Consider the following 15,281-nt stretch of genomic DNA (forward strand, 5'->3'; position numbering starts at 1 on the left):
CCCCCCCTTTCTCTTTCTCCTCTCCTTTCCTCTTTCTCTCCCTTCTCTCTTCCACGCAACTCCCACGCCTCCACCTTCTCCTGTCCCCCCACGCCACTGTCGCCTCCACCTCCTCCTGTCCCCCGCTCCTCTCTCTCTCTTCCGCTCCTGCCCTCTTTCTTTTATTCAACACAAAACCCTATAAATAGGGGGAGATGAATCGTTTGAAAGGGGACAAAAAAGAAAGGCTAGAATCCGTTTACGAAAACAAGTTCTTGAACCCCAAAACCCCCTAAAGCAAGAAACAAGTTTTTTTTTCAGTGGAAAAATCACCTAAGCAATACTAGTTCATCAGCCGCCTCAAAATCTCCATAAAAAATCAATTTCTTTAGCAAATCGTAATCTCATTTTAATCGGGTCAAAATACTAGATCCCAATTTATATTTGTTTGCCTTGTTATTGCTGTGAATCCGAGTATCGCAAGCTCGGATTTGATAGTGTTCGAGGTGGATCGAAAACTCGAAGCCTCACTTCGCTGCACCCGAAGCAGGTAATTTCCCCTTTTCCTTTTATTTTCTGTTTTCTCTGTTTTTTATTGCTATGTAGGTTTAAAACAGGCTGATTAGTTAGATTAGTTTGGTTTAATGGATAGTCTGTTTATATGTTGATATTAATCCGGACTTAATCAGTTTGTATGATGGTTTAGTTATTGAATTAGTTCCGTTTATACAATTACATATGTTGGAATTATATGAGTGATTCTCTATCCTTTCCTTTTATTTTTTTGCTACGACTTTATTACGCTTGGTATTTGATTTTAGTTCTCAGTGCTTTGTTTTCTGTTTGTTTGGAATTTGAATTCAGTTAGTTTATTCAAGCCCATAAGTATTTGTTTAGTTTTACTTTGGTCCTAAGATCAGTGTTAAACACTTTCGAAGAAAAATCAGACCTGTTCTTGTGTTTCATTCGGGTTGCTATTCAAGTATGTAAAAATATAATCTTTTCTATCCAAGCATCAGCAATACATTAGTTCATGTGAACTTGTTTGTTATTATAATTTTTTTATCTTGGTTGTCAAATTTGAACGTGATGAAGAGCTTAACATGATTGATGAGCTTGAGTCAAGTTTGGTTTGTTCAGTGGTAAATTCGAATGAAATATTCTCAGAAATCGATTCAGCTTTTGGATCTTAATTTGAAAGAGGTCGCCTGCTTGTTTGAAACCATATGCATAGGAGTTTTGTTTCTAACCAGTCCATGCCCTTTCTTATTTAATGTTCAAATGATTAATGGAAGAGTTTAATTTAAACATGAATATGCTCTAACCGATGATATTTAGATATTTTTCATTGTGGGTTTATGGAATAGAATTTAGTATTCTTGGTTTACGTCTGCAGTATGATTCTTCCAAGTTGGAGTTGACTGTGTTAACGTGTATATGTCGGATGTCGTAACAATAGAAATTTCGCTTGTCTTTTGATAGGATGTTATCTTATAGAAGATGGCTCAACATCATTGTTTTGTTATTATACAAAGTAGATCGATAGGGGAAATGCGCTAGTACTTTTCTATATTTATTTAAAGAGATCACTCGCCTGTGAAAATTTTGTTTTGATTTGCCTCCTTCCACATAATGCAGCCCCCAATTGTTTGTTTGAAACCTCAAAAATGGATAAAATGTGGATATAAAATAATTAGCTTGTTTTTTGGGTAAAACCAGATCTGCTTAAGGAAGTTTCTCTGTCTGAATATTTATGTATTAGTGCAGATTTCAATATGTTTTTATTGGTACTATGTTACGGTAATTATGTCCCCAAATGAAAGCATAAATCTTTGTCAAATGCAGAAGTTATAATAGAACATAGTAGTTAGGTGCCAGATTGATCTTTTTCCTTTTCCGTTGCAATCTTCTGCCTGCTATTGATGTGCCCACTTGAATTTGCATTATATGTTTAGCCTTACTTATTGATTACGCACTAATTCTTTCTCCTTCGTTTTTATGCATGAACATCGCACACGAGTCCGAGGGACTCGTTCTTCTTCCACATCCGGTGTTGGGCTAAAAGCCCAACGAAATCCTCTTGAGTCATTCTCCATCAGTCCATCCGCAACAGCATATAAAAATTATTATTGGGCCAAAGCCCATACAGCATCAGCAGACTGCAGCCCTACAGTGGAAGTTACTGGGCCGAAGCCCAATAGCAGGAACAGTCCGCAGTAGTTGGGCCTGGAAAATGGGCCAGATCCATTCAATTTTCTTCCCCTTTATCTTATTTTACTGTTGTATATTTTTTTATTTGCTTTGTATGACTAACCTTATCTTATTTTACTTTTCTTAACTTAGATGAACCTTAGTAGAATTAGTGGGTTAGTTTGATATAATGGGTAGTCAATTTAAAGTATCTATAATATTTATTTTTGTTAAGACAGTTGATTTTCAATAACATACTTGGAGTAAAAGAAATCATGTTTTGCTACTTCAGAATATTATTTTTCTAAGAAATGTCACTAATATGCAAATATAAACTCTAGTCTATTTTATAAATAATTCTTCAAGTTTGAATCAATCATGCATATTTTTTAGCTAAGCATAATTAATAAGAAATGATAAAAGGAGAAAGAAAATTCACTTCCCTTTTGAGTCCTGTTTATAAGCTCAGATTTTTCTACATTGCTACATTTATATAACGTAATCTAAAGTTAAAATTGCTAAATCTTTCTCTCAAAAGCTATTGTTTATGAGCAAATTATCATGTTTCCTACGAGTCTTATCTTGAATAGCATTTACTATATTTTCATATAAGGTCTTAGCAACATTTTAAGCTTTATTTAAATAGCATCTAAAATCCTCTTTTATGCAAACTATCTTTTATAAGTTTTATTTCTAAATAGCATTTGATTTAAAGCCTTAGTAATATTTACGAGTTTATTTAAAATGGCATTCAAAGTCCTCTTTTATATGAATTTCCATCTTAATTAATTAATCTAAGTTTGGTCGGATAACCGTAAGTTAACGGATTCTAAAGGATGCCTAACCCCTTCCCTTTAGGATAATATAGAGCCCTTACCTAGAATCATATTGGTTAAGCAGACTATTAATAGAGGTTTAGTTTTAACTTTGCCTTAGTTAACATCTAGGTGTCCTAATTCACCGTTAAATTAATTAGGTGGCGACTCCTTAAATAAAAACAAAATGGGAATCTCCAATATGTTGTACTCCTACTTTGACCCGGTTAAAATGGGGTATAACAGTTACCAAGCACCCTGCTGTGACACCATCTATGTGTAGATACACGAATGATGATGTAATGCAAGATATTAGAGGCAAACTAACAAACGCACGGATGGATATGTTCAGGAATACTTATTTTGGTAAATATCTCAGAATGCAGCACATATAGGTGCTTTACGGTCAAAGAACTTAGGGGCTTATTTTCGGTGCTTTATGGTAAATACTTATTTTCGGTGCTTTGCAGCACTTATTTTGATAAATACTTATTTTCGGTGCTTTATGGTCAAAGAACTTAGGGGCAGCACATATAGGTGCTTTACAATTGAAATAAATGGTAAAGTTTTGCGGTTCAGCCTCAGAGAATTTGCACTGATCACTGGTTAGATTGTGTCTCTGATGAAAACGATTTTGTATATGATAACTCACAACCGAATAGGCTTATGGTTGAATATTTTGGTAGAAATAATGAGAACCAACTGCCAGTTAAAAGACACGAGTTTATTGAGTGTTTCAACAAGACAGTTTGGGATGATAAAGGGGAGGACGCAGTCAAGATGACAATATTGTATTTCATAAATACGCGGGTACATTGTGGTGAGCCAAACTCAACAAACATACCAAGGATCCATTTTGATATTGTAGAGGACGGGAGGTATAATGAGTATCCTTGGGGTAAAGAGTCGTTTAGAGAGTTGGTTGTAAGCATCGGGCAGAAATATGTTGATTTTAAGAGATTATAGGATTCATGGGTTGCCACTTGCTATGTAAGTCTAGTTGTATGAATGTTGCTCAAAAGTCCCATCCACCATTGCAGTTAAGATGGGGAATTTAGTTCCTAGAATTTTGAACTGGCGGACTACGGAAGAAAAACTAGAATTCAAGAAATTGATGGATGGCATTTCAGAGACGACAAAAATTCGATAAACCAGATTTTTAACAAACTGAACAGTTATATTTGTTTGAGTCCTTTACTATTTAACTGTTTTCATATGTTTGTTTTTCATAGTATATTTTGATTATATTTTGACTATATTTATTAAGTAATGCATTTGTGATCAATATATTTTGACTATATTTTCCTCCTATTAGCATGCTCCCAATGTAGATATATATGGTAATGTAGTTTCTATATTTTGTTGTTCACAGTCTTGTAGATTTGAGGAAGTTGTGCCAACACCCGATGAGTTGGAGACTCTTAATTTGCCTCTTGTTGCACATGATATACCAGACATCAAACATGGAGTTGATGGTGTACATGGTACTGATTTGGCGGACAATGATTACGATGATTTTAGTACCACAACACTGCATCTGTCCAGTGGCAAACAACAAGAAAGGAATGTCAATTCTGATTCCCCGCGATGCAAGAAACGGACACAGATTCCCGTTTCTGTTTCTCCTTCTAGGAAACAACCATCACGGAAGGAATATCGGATAAAAGGGACAAGGAAACCAGATACACCTACAGGACCCGGAACAAATGAGTTTAAACTGATAAGGGAAGAGATTTAGATTTTCAAGAAAGAAGTAGGCGTTTTGTTTTCAATATGCTTTTGTTACTTCATATTGCTTGTGTCAAGTAATTAGCAATTCTAATTCTATTTTTGTGTTTCAAAACTGTAGGTGTTTGAGTACATGGATAACAACTTCAAAAAGTTATTAGATGCATTAAAGGGAAATCAAACACCAGATAAGGTAAAATTCAAAACTAAAAGTTATGTTTAATAAATACATTATAGGCATTAACAAGCCGGTTTCCTTTTTTATTAATAAGATATTTTTTTTGAAGGTCGCTGATAGTAAAGCCCCGTCACATCAACATGATGTTGGCATACAACACTCATATGAGAAAAGCCAACGTCATCGTTTTGATAAAGGGACTCCAACTTTCAACGACGTAGTCGATGACAATATGGTAAAAATGGAAATTATTAACTTATTAAGTTATTTTGATATATGTATTAGAAGACTTTATATTTTTTTTTGGAAAATTGTAAAGGTCGAAGACACAATGTTGCAAGCTGACTTACATACTGATGGTGGGATTTCTCGAGGCAATCAAAGTGGCGGTGCAGTAAAGGTTTCAACCGAAGAGAATCAAGGTGGTGGTGCAACTTCGCGCAAAGGAGTCATCCAGTGGTACTCATTTTTTCTTTCACTTTGCTATAGTTGCAGTATATTTTCAAAGTACAAATCTTGCAATTATTTGTGTTTAGTATTACCTATAGTGTATTTACATATATATTTTCACCTAGTCATTTTTTAGTGTGTCTCATTTGCTGTATCTATTTGTGCTATATTTGTTATAATTGTGTTTATATATAATAGTAGTGTTATATTTGTTTTGGATTGATATTTTAATAGTTGTTTTTCATATATATATATATATATATATATATATATATATATATATATATATATATATATATATATATATATATATATATATATATATTGGCTATATTTTAATTGTATTTTGATTATTATGTTCAATAGTACTTATTCTGGTCTCTGTTGACTATATTTCAGATATTTTTTTCATATATTTTGACTATATTTAGATGAAACTTTTAACTTTTATAGCAATTTTATATATGTGTATATGTGTATTTGTTTTACTGATGCCTGTAAATTTATTTGAACCATGTTTTTATTGTTTTAGGTTGAGGCAGCTGGGTTGCCAATTAATGATCCGGTTTCTGTTGTTGATGTGGATAAAGAAACGGGAGTTAAAAGTGATGCACAAACAGATGGAGTGACCATAACACCAATCCCTTTGAATTTTGATATAAGTACTGAAATTTGGCTTTTAAGTGCCAATCACATATCGTTTTGATAAGCAATAATTGACAAACACTAGTCATTTTTTGTTTGTTTTTTATTTCAGCAATCTTAGCAATCTGGTGATATGGAGAATGCTAATGCTAAATTTACTGCATTAGAGGAAATGATAGCGGAATTGCTAGTCAACTGTCCTTTAGCATCTGTTATTCCTCTCGGTGCTCCTCCAGTACCACGCGATGATCAAGCTGATTTGTCAAGTTTAAGGACCCCTCAGAATTCGGACGATAAACGGGTAATGATCTCTCAGTGGATGATTCGTGATTCTCAGATACCAACCCAACTTGGAATACAACCAACAACTGGACAAAGTTCAACAAATGAAACTGAACAACAAGTCGGAGTACAATCGATCGTTGGCCACAGTTCAAGTGATGAAACTGGACAACAAGTTCCTGTACAACCAAATGCGGGTCAAAGCTCAAGTGATGAGACTGCACAACTTTCAAACCCTGAAACACAAATCATTGTCCATCTAGGGGCTGCCCGAGAAAGGAAACCAAGCAAATATAACCTGTCCCCTTACTGTCCCAATTTCAGCTCAGCGAGTTCTTCTGCCAAAAATATCAGTCCTTGTATTTATCAGAAAAAACACCCATTTGTTGAGAACCCTATCAATGCCCCGTTAGATACTTCGTTTCTTCAAGAATATCAAAAGTGGCTTGAGAAGGATCTGTTGAAATCGCATGACAAAAAGTAATTATTTTCACAACTTATTTTTTTAGTTTTCCAAAAATCAATTCTTAATAAACTTAACGTATGTTCTTTCCATTTTGATATACAGGAAACCCAAGAAAAATCATTATAGATAGAACAAGGAAGGACTCGATCCTGCTGATGCCGAACTTCGGTTACATTTAGGTGTTATAGCCATATCCGACAAAAACTGGTTCTACTTGTTATCTATGGATGGGTAAATTTGGACTGATGAGGTTTGATGTCTTTCTGCTTGTTATCTAAGTTTTTTATGTTTTATAATAGCATTATAGTGTGATGTATCTAGAGTATATTTTTACTATATTTGACATGTATATAGATCACAATTCTGTACTTACATTATTACTGGATTGTATTTTAAATATATTCATCATTATATTTGCACTATATTTAATATAGAGACATTAATTTATTAGTTGAGTATAGTACTGATTAAGTACAGAATTGTATTTTTGCTATATTTAACAGTATATTTCACTATATTTAATATATATACAACAATATTTTTATTGAAGATAGTACTGATTATAGTCATTGAATTGATGTTTTTACAGCATATTGATGTTATTTTCTACTACCTACGCAAGAAGGGGAAGTATGACAATAACAATAATTATAGATTTACCACTGTCAGCTGTATTTTTCACACTTTAGTTGCTGAAATTTACACATCTTGGGAAAACCCAGATTCGTCTAGAATTGTCGCCATTAAGGAAGATGAACTGTGTGAGTACATTAATGGGCATAGGCTGTTGGCTAATGTACCATGGTATACTGTTGACAACGTACTAATTCCTGTCAATGTAAAAGAGGAAAATCACTGGATTTTGGTTGTGATATCATTCACTGACAGGTGTGCTCTCATCCTTTGAAAAAATCATTCATTTTTGTACAAAATTTATATGTTTGTTGTTATCGTATTTTTTCTTTTTACAAACAGGTGCTTGTACGTATACAATCCATACCGAGCTGCAGGGCATGATGTTGTCGTTAGAGCCGATATGAAAATGTTGGCTACTCTTGTGACACACAGTCTACAAATGACTGATTTCTATGAGAAGAAGGCGGATATAGATTTTGACACACATCCTTCTTACAGAAACAGAGAACAGACCGACAACTTTGACATTGTGAATGTAGACAATCTTCCGCAACAAGCTCCCGCTAGCATGTAAGAATTTCTTCCAACAAAAAACACAATAAATACATCTATTTTTTCTTGGGTTTTGATCAGTAAATTTTTTGATCATTTTTTCCAGCCTTTGCTGAATACTTGAGCTCAAGTGAAGTCATCCCAACTGAATTCGATGCAAAGTTACTCCATATGAGATATTGTGCCCTTTTATGCGACTATGCATGGGATAAGTCAAACAACAATGCATCAAGTGATAATGAGCTGCCTCCAAGACCAATTAGACCGGCAGTTGTTTACAATGCAGTTGATAAAGTAGATCTTGATTAGGCCACCAACTCTTTTGTGTTTTTGATTTTCATGTTGAACATTAGCATAGTTGGTTGCGACTTTTGTTGCTGTTTTTTTCATTTTGGACATATCGTTTCATCTGCAGTAATATTTTTAGGATCATTAATGTTGAACACCACCTTATGGTTTTTATATGGTTGTTTCATTCAAGAATGTTATTTTTTCAATGTATAAATTCCATTTTCATTTTCTGTAAAATGTATTCCTTAAACAAAGTAGTATATTTAACCATTTAAATACAGTCGAAATATACAACAAATATAACTTAGATATATTCCATAAGTCCACTTTTAATGTACATTGTGTTACAGAAGTTAAAATTTCATCTAAATACACTCCAAATATATGTAAAATATATATGAAACATAGTTAACAGTAAACCAGAATAAGTAGTATCTAACAAATCAGTCAAAATGCAACTAAAATAGAGTCAAAATATATACGAAATACAACTATTAAAACATAAATCCAAAACAAAAGGTCAAATCAGTTTATACAGAGTAGACTTTTCAAATCTTATTAAACCACCAATATAACATAACATCGAAAAACATCGGATGTTCAACCATGTGAAATACAACCATACTAGAATAATATGAATTCAAGATGAATTCATTTTTTATTTTTAACAGAAAATGAAAGTAGAATTGCCTTAACAAATAAAATCAAAATGGACTTATTTATTCTTCTTATTGAGCAGCAGATTATCACACGAACGCCTGTTATGACCAAGACGTCCACATTTACCGCAAGCATTCCTGCGTTTACCAATCACCAACTCCTGTAATGGCTTATCCCTCTTCTTTTTTGGCCTCCCAGGGGTCTCTTATAGATCGGTGGTATAACAACTTCATCTGATATGCTTTTAGGAACATTCCACTCGGTCTCATCGGGAAGAGGATCAACCGGCACATCATATGTGTTCACAACTTTTTCTGGCTTGAATAATTCCGAACAATATGCATCAGCAGTCAAATTTTTATTTTTCAATACTGCTTATGCATGAGAACGCGGTATCTCTTCCAGTTGGAACATCCTACAGTTGCAAGTTTTCTTTTTCAAATCGATTATGAAACGCCTCGGTCCATCATTCACTGTGTAAACATATTCAGTTGACGCTTTAACCTGAGAACCATTTAAACAATAAACAAGCATTAACCCGAGCAATTTTACCATTTCGGGAATATAGATAAATATAGATTAGATATAGTAAAATATAGATTAAAATTTTGTGTTGTAAAACAAACATACCCTCATTCGTATTGATTTGTACTCGTTGATCGACAACATCTCTTGATATCGCCTCATCAGTGTTGTGAATGTGTAGGTACCATTTTTTCTATTTGTTCAATTCCATCTACCAAACATCTTCCTCACTTCTTCAAGGAAATAAAAAATATGTAACTCTCTTGCAGCAACCAGTTTTCCATTAATACATTCGGCTATATTCGAAGTCATTGTCCATCCTCTGTTAATAGGTGAATAAAGCCTAGACCATTTATCCCTTCCAGCATCTTCTAGGTATCGTTTTACCCGAATATCAACATTCCCAATCTTCTCCATCAATTTATCGAACTCATCCTGGGTGTATGCCTTCGTCATTGAATAAAAAATAGGACTCAACACCTCACTGTTCGATGTGTATTGCTTTGTCACATTTTCCCACAAATGCCATATACAAGCCAAATGAGGAACAGTAGGATACACCTTAGAAACTGCGTGTATTATGCTTTCATGTCTGTCGGACACGACACACATATTTTGCCTAACACCATAAGCTTGCTTGAACAGTTCAAAAAACCACGTCCAGGACTTATTATTCTCAAAATCTATCACACCATACGCTAGTGGTAGGATATAACCTACAAAAATCAGTCTATATTTATAATATATTCAACATATATTTTAACTGAATTTGATCTCACACTGCGTTTTTAGCAACATTATTTATAAAACAACAGTATATATTTATAATATATCCACCACATATTTACAGTGTATTTCAACATATATTATTCACAAATTAACACCAGCAATATATCCAGAGTATGTTTTTAGTAGCTTTATTTGCAAATCAATAGCATATTGTTGTATTTATAAAAAAAAACATTCATAGAATAGAATTACACATACCTGCTCCATCCAAAGTACTTGCCGACACAAATGCACCATTATACGTTGATTTAAGGTGTGCACCATCCACTGCAACTATTGATCTACAACACTCGAACCCTTTTATGAATGCTTTGAGTGCTACAAACAAATACATAAACTCATTTTCTGGTGATTTATGCATTTTAACAAGCGATCCAGGATACATTTTACCAAGGATGTATATATATGCCGGCAACTTCTTGTATGAATCAGCTGGATCACCTCTCAAATCTTTTATAGCCTTCTCTCTAGCACTCCATGCCATCATATAAGAAACATCTACGCCGAATTCATTTTTGACATCGTCTATTATATCCCCAGGGGTGACCTTCCTTTTATGGTTAGTTATTTTTAACCTTGACAACTGCTTCTCCAATAAACCAACTTGTTCGTCAACGGACATGTATGTTCGTCATCGAAAGATCTAACCCTGAACATTTCAGAATCCCCAATTCTCGACGCTCTGAACTTTCATTTACATTCCGGCGACCAACATACCAGAGTATAGCTACATAATACAATGCAAATAGTACATATTGAATCAATTAAATACAGTCAAAATATACAAAAAATATATAAGAAATATAGTGCATGAAACATTTTTTTAATAAACAGTGTGCTAAGTTGCTGCCATGTGACCAGGAGGTCACGGGTTCGAACCGTGGAAACAGCCTCTTGCAGAAATGCAAGGTAAGACTGCGTACAATAGACCCTTGTGGTCCGGCCCTTCCCCGGACCCCGCGCATAGCGGGAGCTTAGTGCACCGGGCTGCCCTTTTTTTTTTTTTTTTTAGTGTGCTAAGCAAGTTAAAAAATCATCTCAATATAGTACAAATATGACAAAAATACATCTGCAATATAGTTACCAGAATACATTTAGTAAATCATACCTTATAGCATTCGATCTCTCTGTTTTGAAATCGAATCTTTCACGAATTGCGTATTTCGTCATCACAATTTTCAAAGTTTCCTTATCCTGGTAAATTTGATCGACAAAAACTCATTTCTGTTCCGTGTTCGAAATTACCAAATTGTTATCATTCTCAAACAAAACAACAACCTTTCCTGTAAAATCACAAACATCCATACCATCCTGATTCTCGCTATATCCAAGTTGCAGCACATCATCTCTAATAATGCGATTACCAATGGCATCATCCTCAATATCAATATCATGAATACTAACGCACATTGGATACATTCCAAAAACTCTGTTTTCTCTCTTAAGCTCAATGTACACACGAACTCCCATATCGTTGTGTATTTTCATTGGTTAAAAATCGCCTTCAACAGTATATTTTATTGAAATAGTTTTTCTGACAGTATCCACGCCTAATTGACTTGTAATCGTAGAAACTAACTCATCGTAATTGCAATTATCAGTGAATACAACGGCATCAATTTTGTAATTCACAAAACAGTTTTGATCGTTCCAAAAAACAGAATGTCGGATCAACGCAATTACGCTTGTCATTATTCTGTTGTTTTCGAATACAGCAATGTGTTATATTCAATTTAGCTGAAACAATAATATTTTGAATCTATGAATCTGAGTTTTCGTATATTCAAAATTTCAGGGAAAAAAATAAAAAAGTTGCAGTGAAAACGTTGTTACCTCAATTATGAACTCAACTTGAATTCGATATTTCAACAGATGAATTCAAATATATATTCGTCGTTTAAAACGAGCTCTGTTCACTAGTCTGATATTGTTATTTTTCAAAGTTTTTTGATGAACTAGTTTTTGAACCTTTTTTTTTTTTTTTGGTTAAAAATATGAATGTACTTTTTGAATTCAAATTTTTTTGAATTTGTTAGTTGTTTGAATGAGATATGAGATCAGATATGAAATGGGAGGATATTTGCGTGAATCAAGGAAGCATAATAGTATACGATCAATACTATGCATAAGAGCACACCTTATTACTAGTACTTCATATTATGTGATGAATGCTTCTGCTTTTCCTATAGTATTTGCGCGCCGAAAATTTGACATACCTTTTAGCATGTCCACTTTAAATTACTTGCAGTAGGAAATTTTGGTCTTTATCATTCATGTAGTGTAGCCTATTTCGAAATATAGTACTTGAAATTCCAGTATATAATCATAATAATGTATTTGATATATTGACGGGATGAAATTTCATGATAAAATGACAATGAGTAATATATGGTCTAAATATGAATTTTGTACTCTTTATGATGCATGAAAATGGAGATGGATCCCTTCAGGAAGAGGTTAGCGACTGAAAAATTGAAAGTTATCTTCGGTTCCTTCAGCTTATGACACAGATAATCTTTACAGTGTCCTTTTAAAGACATCAACTGATCCTAATGATCTGGTATAAGGAAAGCAGCTCGAAATCCTTTTAACTGGTCATATTAGTTCCAGAAGAATTGAAGATTGTGCCTAAAGTAATCAAGAAGCTGGACGTTTCATCTTTATGCAAGAACGCAAAGGCAAGTACATTTTGGGATGAACATAACGACACTGCCAGGAATCAAGTATGTATATTACCAACTTCAATTTCCTTCATTTTTTTCGGCCAAGTTCTTTTTCTGATGTGTTAAAGACTTGCATAGCTTTGCGGTTTTGAAATGTGACACATGGTTCATATGGAGCTAAATCCCTTTGACACTGCAAGGATTTAATTATGCCCACACTCAAACTGAAAAAATGAACAATTGCTTGACCATTATTGTTTAAGCCGCAAATGTATCCTCTATTTTGTATTCTATAGTTGTTATATTTTCTTTGTATCACTACAGTAACTACTATGTTATAATTTTGAAGTCAAAATAGGTAAGAATTACAAGGGAACCTTTTAAAGCCAGCTTTCTGTATTTTAGAGCTTTTGAGCTTAACAAATAGAACATTCGTTCTTTTGAGCCTTCTTAATGGTTTAAGTGCTACAGAGAAGAAAATTTAGAAGAAGAACAAAATGATTCTTTTGAGCATTAGTAATGGTTTAAGTGCTAGAGAAGAAAATTTAGAAGAACATCATAATGATTCTTCTATAACAGAGTGCTCTTTTGTGAAAGAAGGTGAACACACTGCTTTAATTGAGCTCATTATTCCATTGCTAGTTTGGTAGCAGATACAAGAAGGGGGAAAACCTAATTCAACTCTTTGTCTGGAGCTCGATTCATAAGCATAGAATTCCTTGCTAATCATGCATTATTTCACTCTTAAAGTGTTTCACAAAACTTAGTTTTGCTTTTTATCTACTGCCAAAAGGTTTTGGTAAACTTGTAAACTACATGAACAATCTGACATATTATCTTTCCAACAGAATGAATGGTTACACCGACTGGATAACAATATTTACAACTAATCTATGTGTCCGCTAAACTTTATTTTCTATTACTCATTTATAAGCTGAGTTACTGAGTATTATGTTTCATAGGCTAGCAACTGTTGCTTTCTTGGATCATTTTCTAGACCTATCATCCCATTCAAAACACTATATAGATATATATCGACTGATACTTCTCTAAACCTTCCTTTGCCCCTTTGCAAAGAGTAGACCATCTCTGATCCATGAATCTTACAAGGGGACTGCAGACAAATTCATGAAACGAAGATTTGTAGATTAACTGCGATTATCGCTTTGAAATTAAAGTGTGATCCTTTGCTAATTTATGTTACCAAGAGAAATATTTTCATCCTTTTTTAATTGGTGCTTTATATATTTATTAAAAGAATAGTGTCAGTAGCTTTTACTATCTTTTAGAGCCGACTAAAGGCTCCTTTTAGATTTGACTTTTGCTTGAAAGGTAGCTATTTCTTTATAAGACATGAAGCAAATGTGGAACAGAGAACAAGAAAGGATGCAAAGTGCTTGAACAAGCTTTAGATGAGCCCAAAATTAGTTGATGTTGGTAAGAGAATGCCTGGATGTAAAACCACGTGGTGTCATTAGCTACTCGATATATTCAAGGCGTACACTGTAAAATGGCAGCTGCAAGGTGTGCTCAAATTAGTGAAATTGGTTGCTCCCAGATACTTCCTTAGTTTCTTGGTATATTTTTATAGACTAATAGGTTGATTAGTGTTAGACTAACTTTGAGATGAATTCTGTGATATTCTTTATGAGAGAAGAATTAAGTAGCTCTTAGCTTCCAAATTTAGCTTAGACCTTGGATAGGAGAGTCGATCTCCTAAGTAAGCATCATAAGACATTCTTTGAAGCTGTATTGGCAAAAGACGATTCTTACTTCCTTTATAGCCCACAGTGCGGAGTTCTAATTTTAATACAGTAATACAAAAGACGATTCTTACTTCCTTTATAGCCCACAGTGCGGAGTTCTAATTTTAATACAGTAATACAAAAGACGATTCTTACTTCCTTTATAGCCCACAGTGCGGAGTTCTAATTTTAATACAGTTTGTTTCTCGCATCTTTATGTTCTATCAAAAGTAAACGACACAAACAAAAAATAATATCAGGCACGAGCCCATGCCTTGCACGGGCACACAACATCTAGTAAAGGAATAAGTCCAGGTGGTAGTGGGTGAAGGGTGGTGGTGCGTGAATACATCGAGCAATACTGCTAAGAATTAGAATTTGGCTATTTGCTACCATTTTATCGCCTATAGTTGTTAAGCCTAATCTTTGCCTAGCCTATTAGCACTAGCTAGTATATGTGTCAATGCCCCAAATATTTCTCCAAGAAAACAAGTTCTTTAAAAATCAGAAAAATGACTTCTCAAGTAGGAGTATAGAAAACAGGTTTCATAATTGGCATTTCAAACTCAGTCTCCTCCCCGCCATCCCCTGCCACCCCTTGACTACCTCACCCTACCCTCACCTCCACAGTGTTTTCCTAATTACACATATATGCTCTTTGTACAATATTTTTTCGCTTGCTGACCA

The 15,281-nt window shown here is 34.0% G+C and overlaps 1 protein-coding gene and 1 long non-coding RNA gene across 2 annotated transcripts; one reads left to right on the forward strand and one right to left on the reverse strand.

The window, feature by feature from the left end:
* The first annotated feature begins 5,211 nt into the window (after positions 1 to 5,211).
* Positions 5,212 to 8,364, forward strand: LOC132618665 (uncharacterized). The gene is made up of 4 exons (XM_060333689.1): positions 5,212 to 5,349; positions 5,873 to 6,747; positions 6,836 to 7,939; positions 8,028 to 8,364. Exons 2-3 carry the CDS (start codon positions 6,119 to 6,121, stop codon positions 6,861 to 6,863), a joined length of 657 nt encoding a protein of 218 aa, XP_060189672.1. The 5' UTR covers positions 5,212 to 5,349; positions 5,873 to 6,118; the 3' UTR covers positions 6,864 to 7,939; positions 8,028 to 8,364.
* Positions 8,365 to 8,821: 457 nt separating this feature from the next.
* On the reverse strand, positions 8,822 to 10,107 carry LOC132620444 (uncharacterized). The gene is made up of 2 exons (XR_009574912.1): positions 9,503 to 10,107; positions 8,822 to 9,376 (listed from the first exon to the last, which is right to left on the reverse strand). It is a non-coding gene; the product is annotated as an uncharacterized LOC132620444 (long non-coding RNA).
* Positions 10,108 to 15,281: the final 5,174 nt, after the last annotated feature.

Source organism: Lycium barbarum, chromosome 11 (genome assembly GCF_019175385.1).
Source record: "Lycium barbarum isolate Lr01 chromosome 11, ASM1917538v2, whole genome shotgun sequence".
Taxonomy (NCBI): domain Eukaryota; kingdom Viridiplantae; phylum Streptophyta; class Magnoliopsida; order Solanales; family Solanaceae; genus Lycium; species Lycium barbarum.

Bases quoted from the DNA above. Each gene is read 5' to 3' on its own strand.
- LOC132618665 (XM_060333689.1), top strand. From the start codon at position 6,119: ATGGAGAATGCTAATGCTAAATTTACTGCATTAGAGGAAATGATAGCG. The intron at 6,748-6,835 runs GTAATTATTTTC...TTTGATATACAG, and splicing joins TTGAAATCGCATGACAAAAA to GAAACCCAAGAAAAATCATT.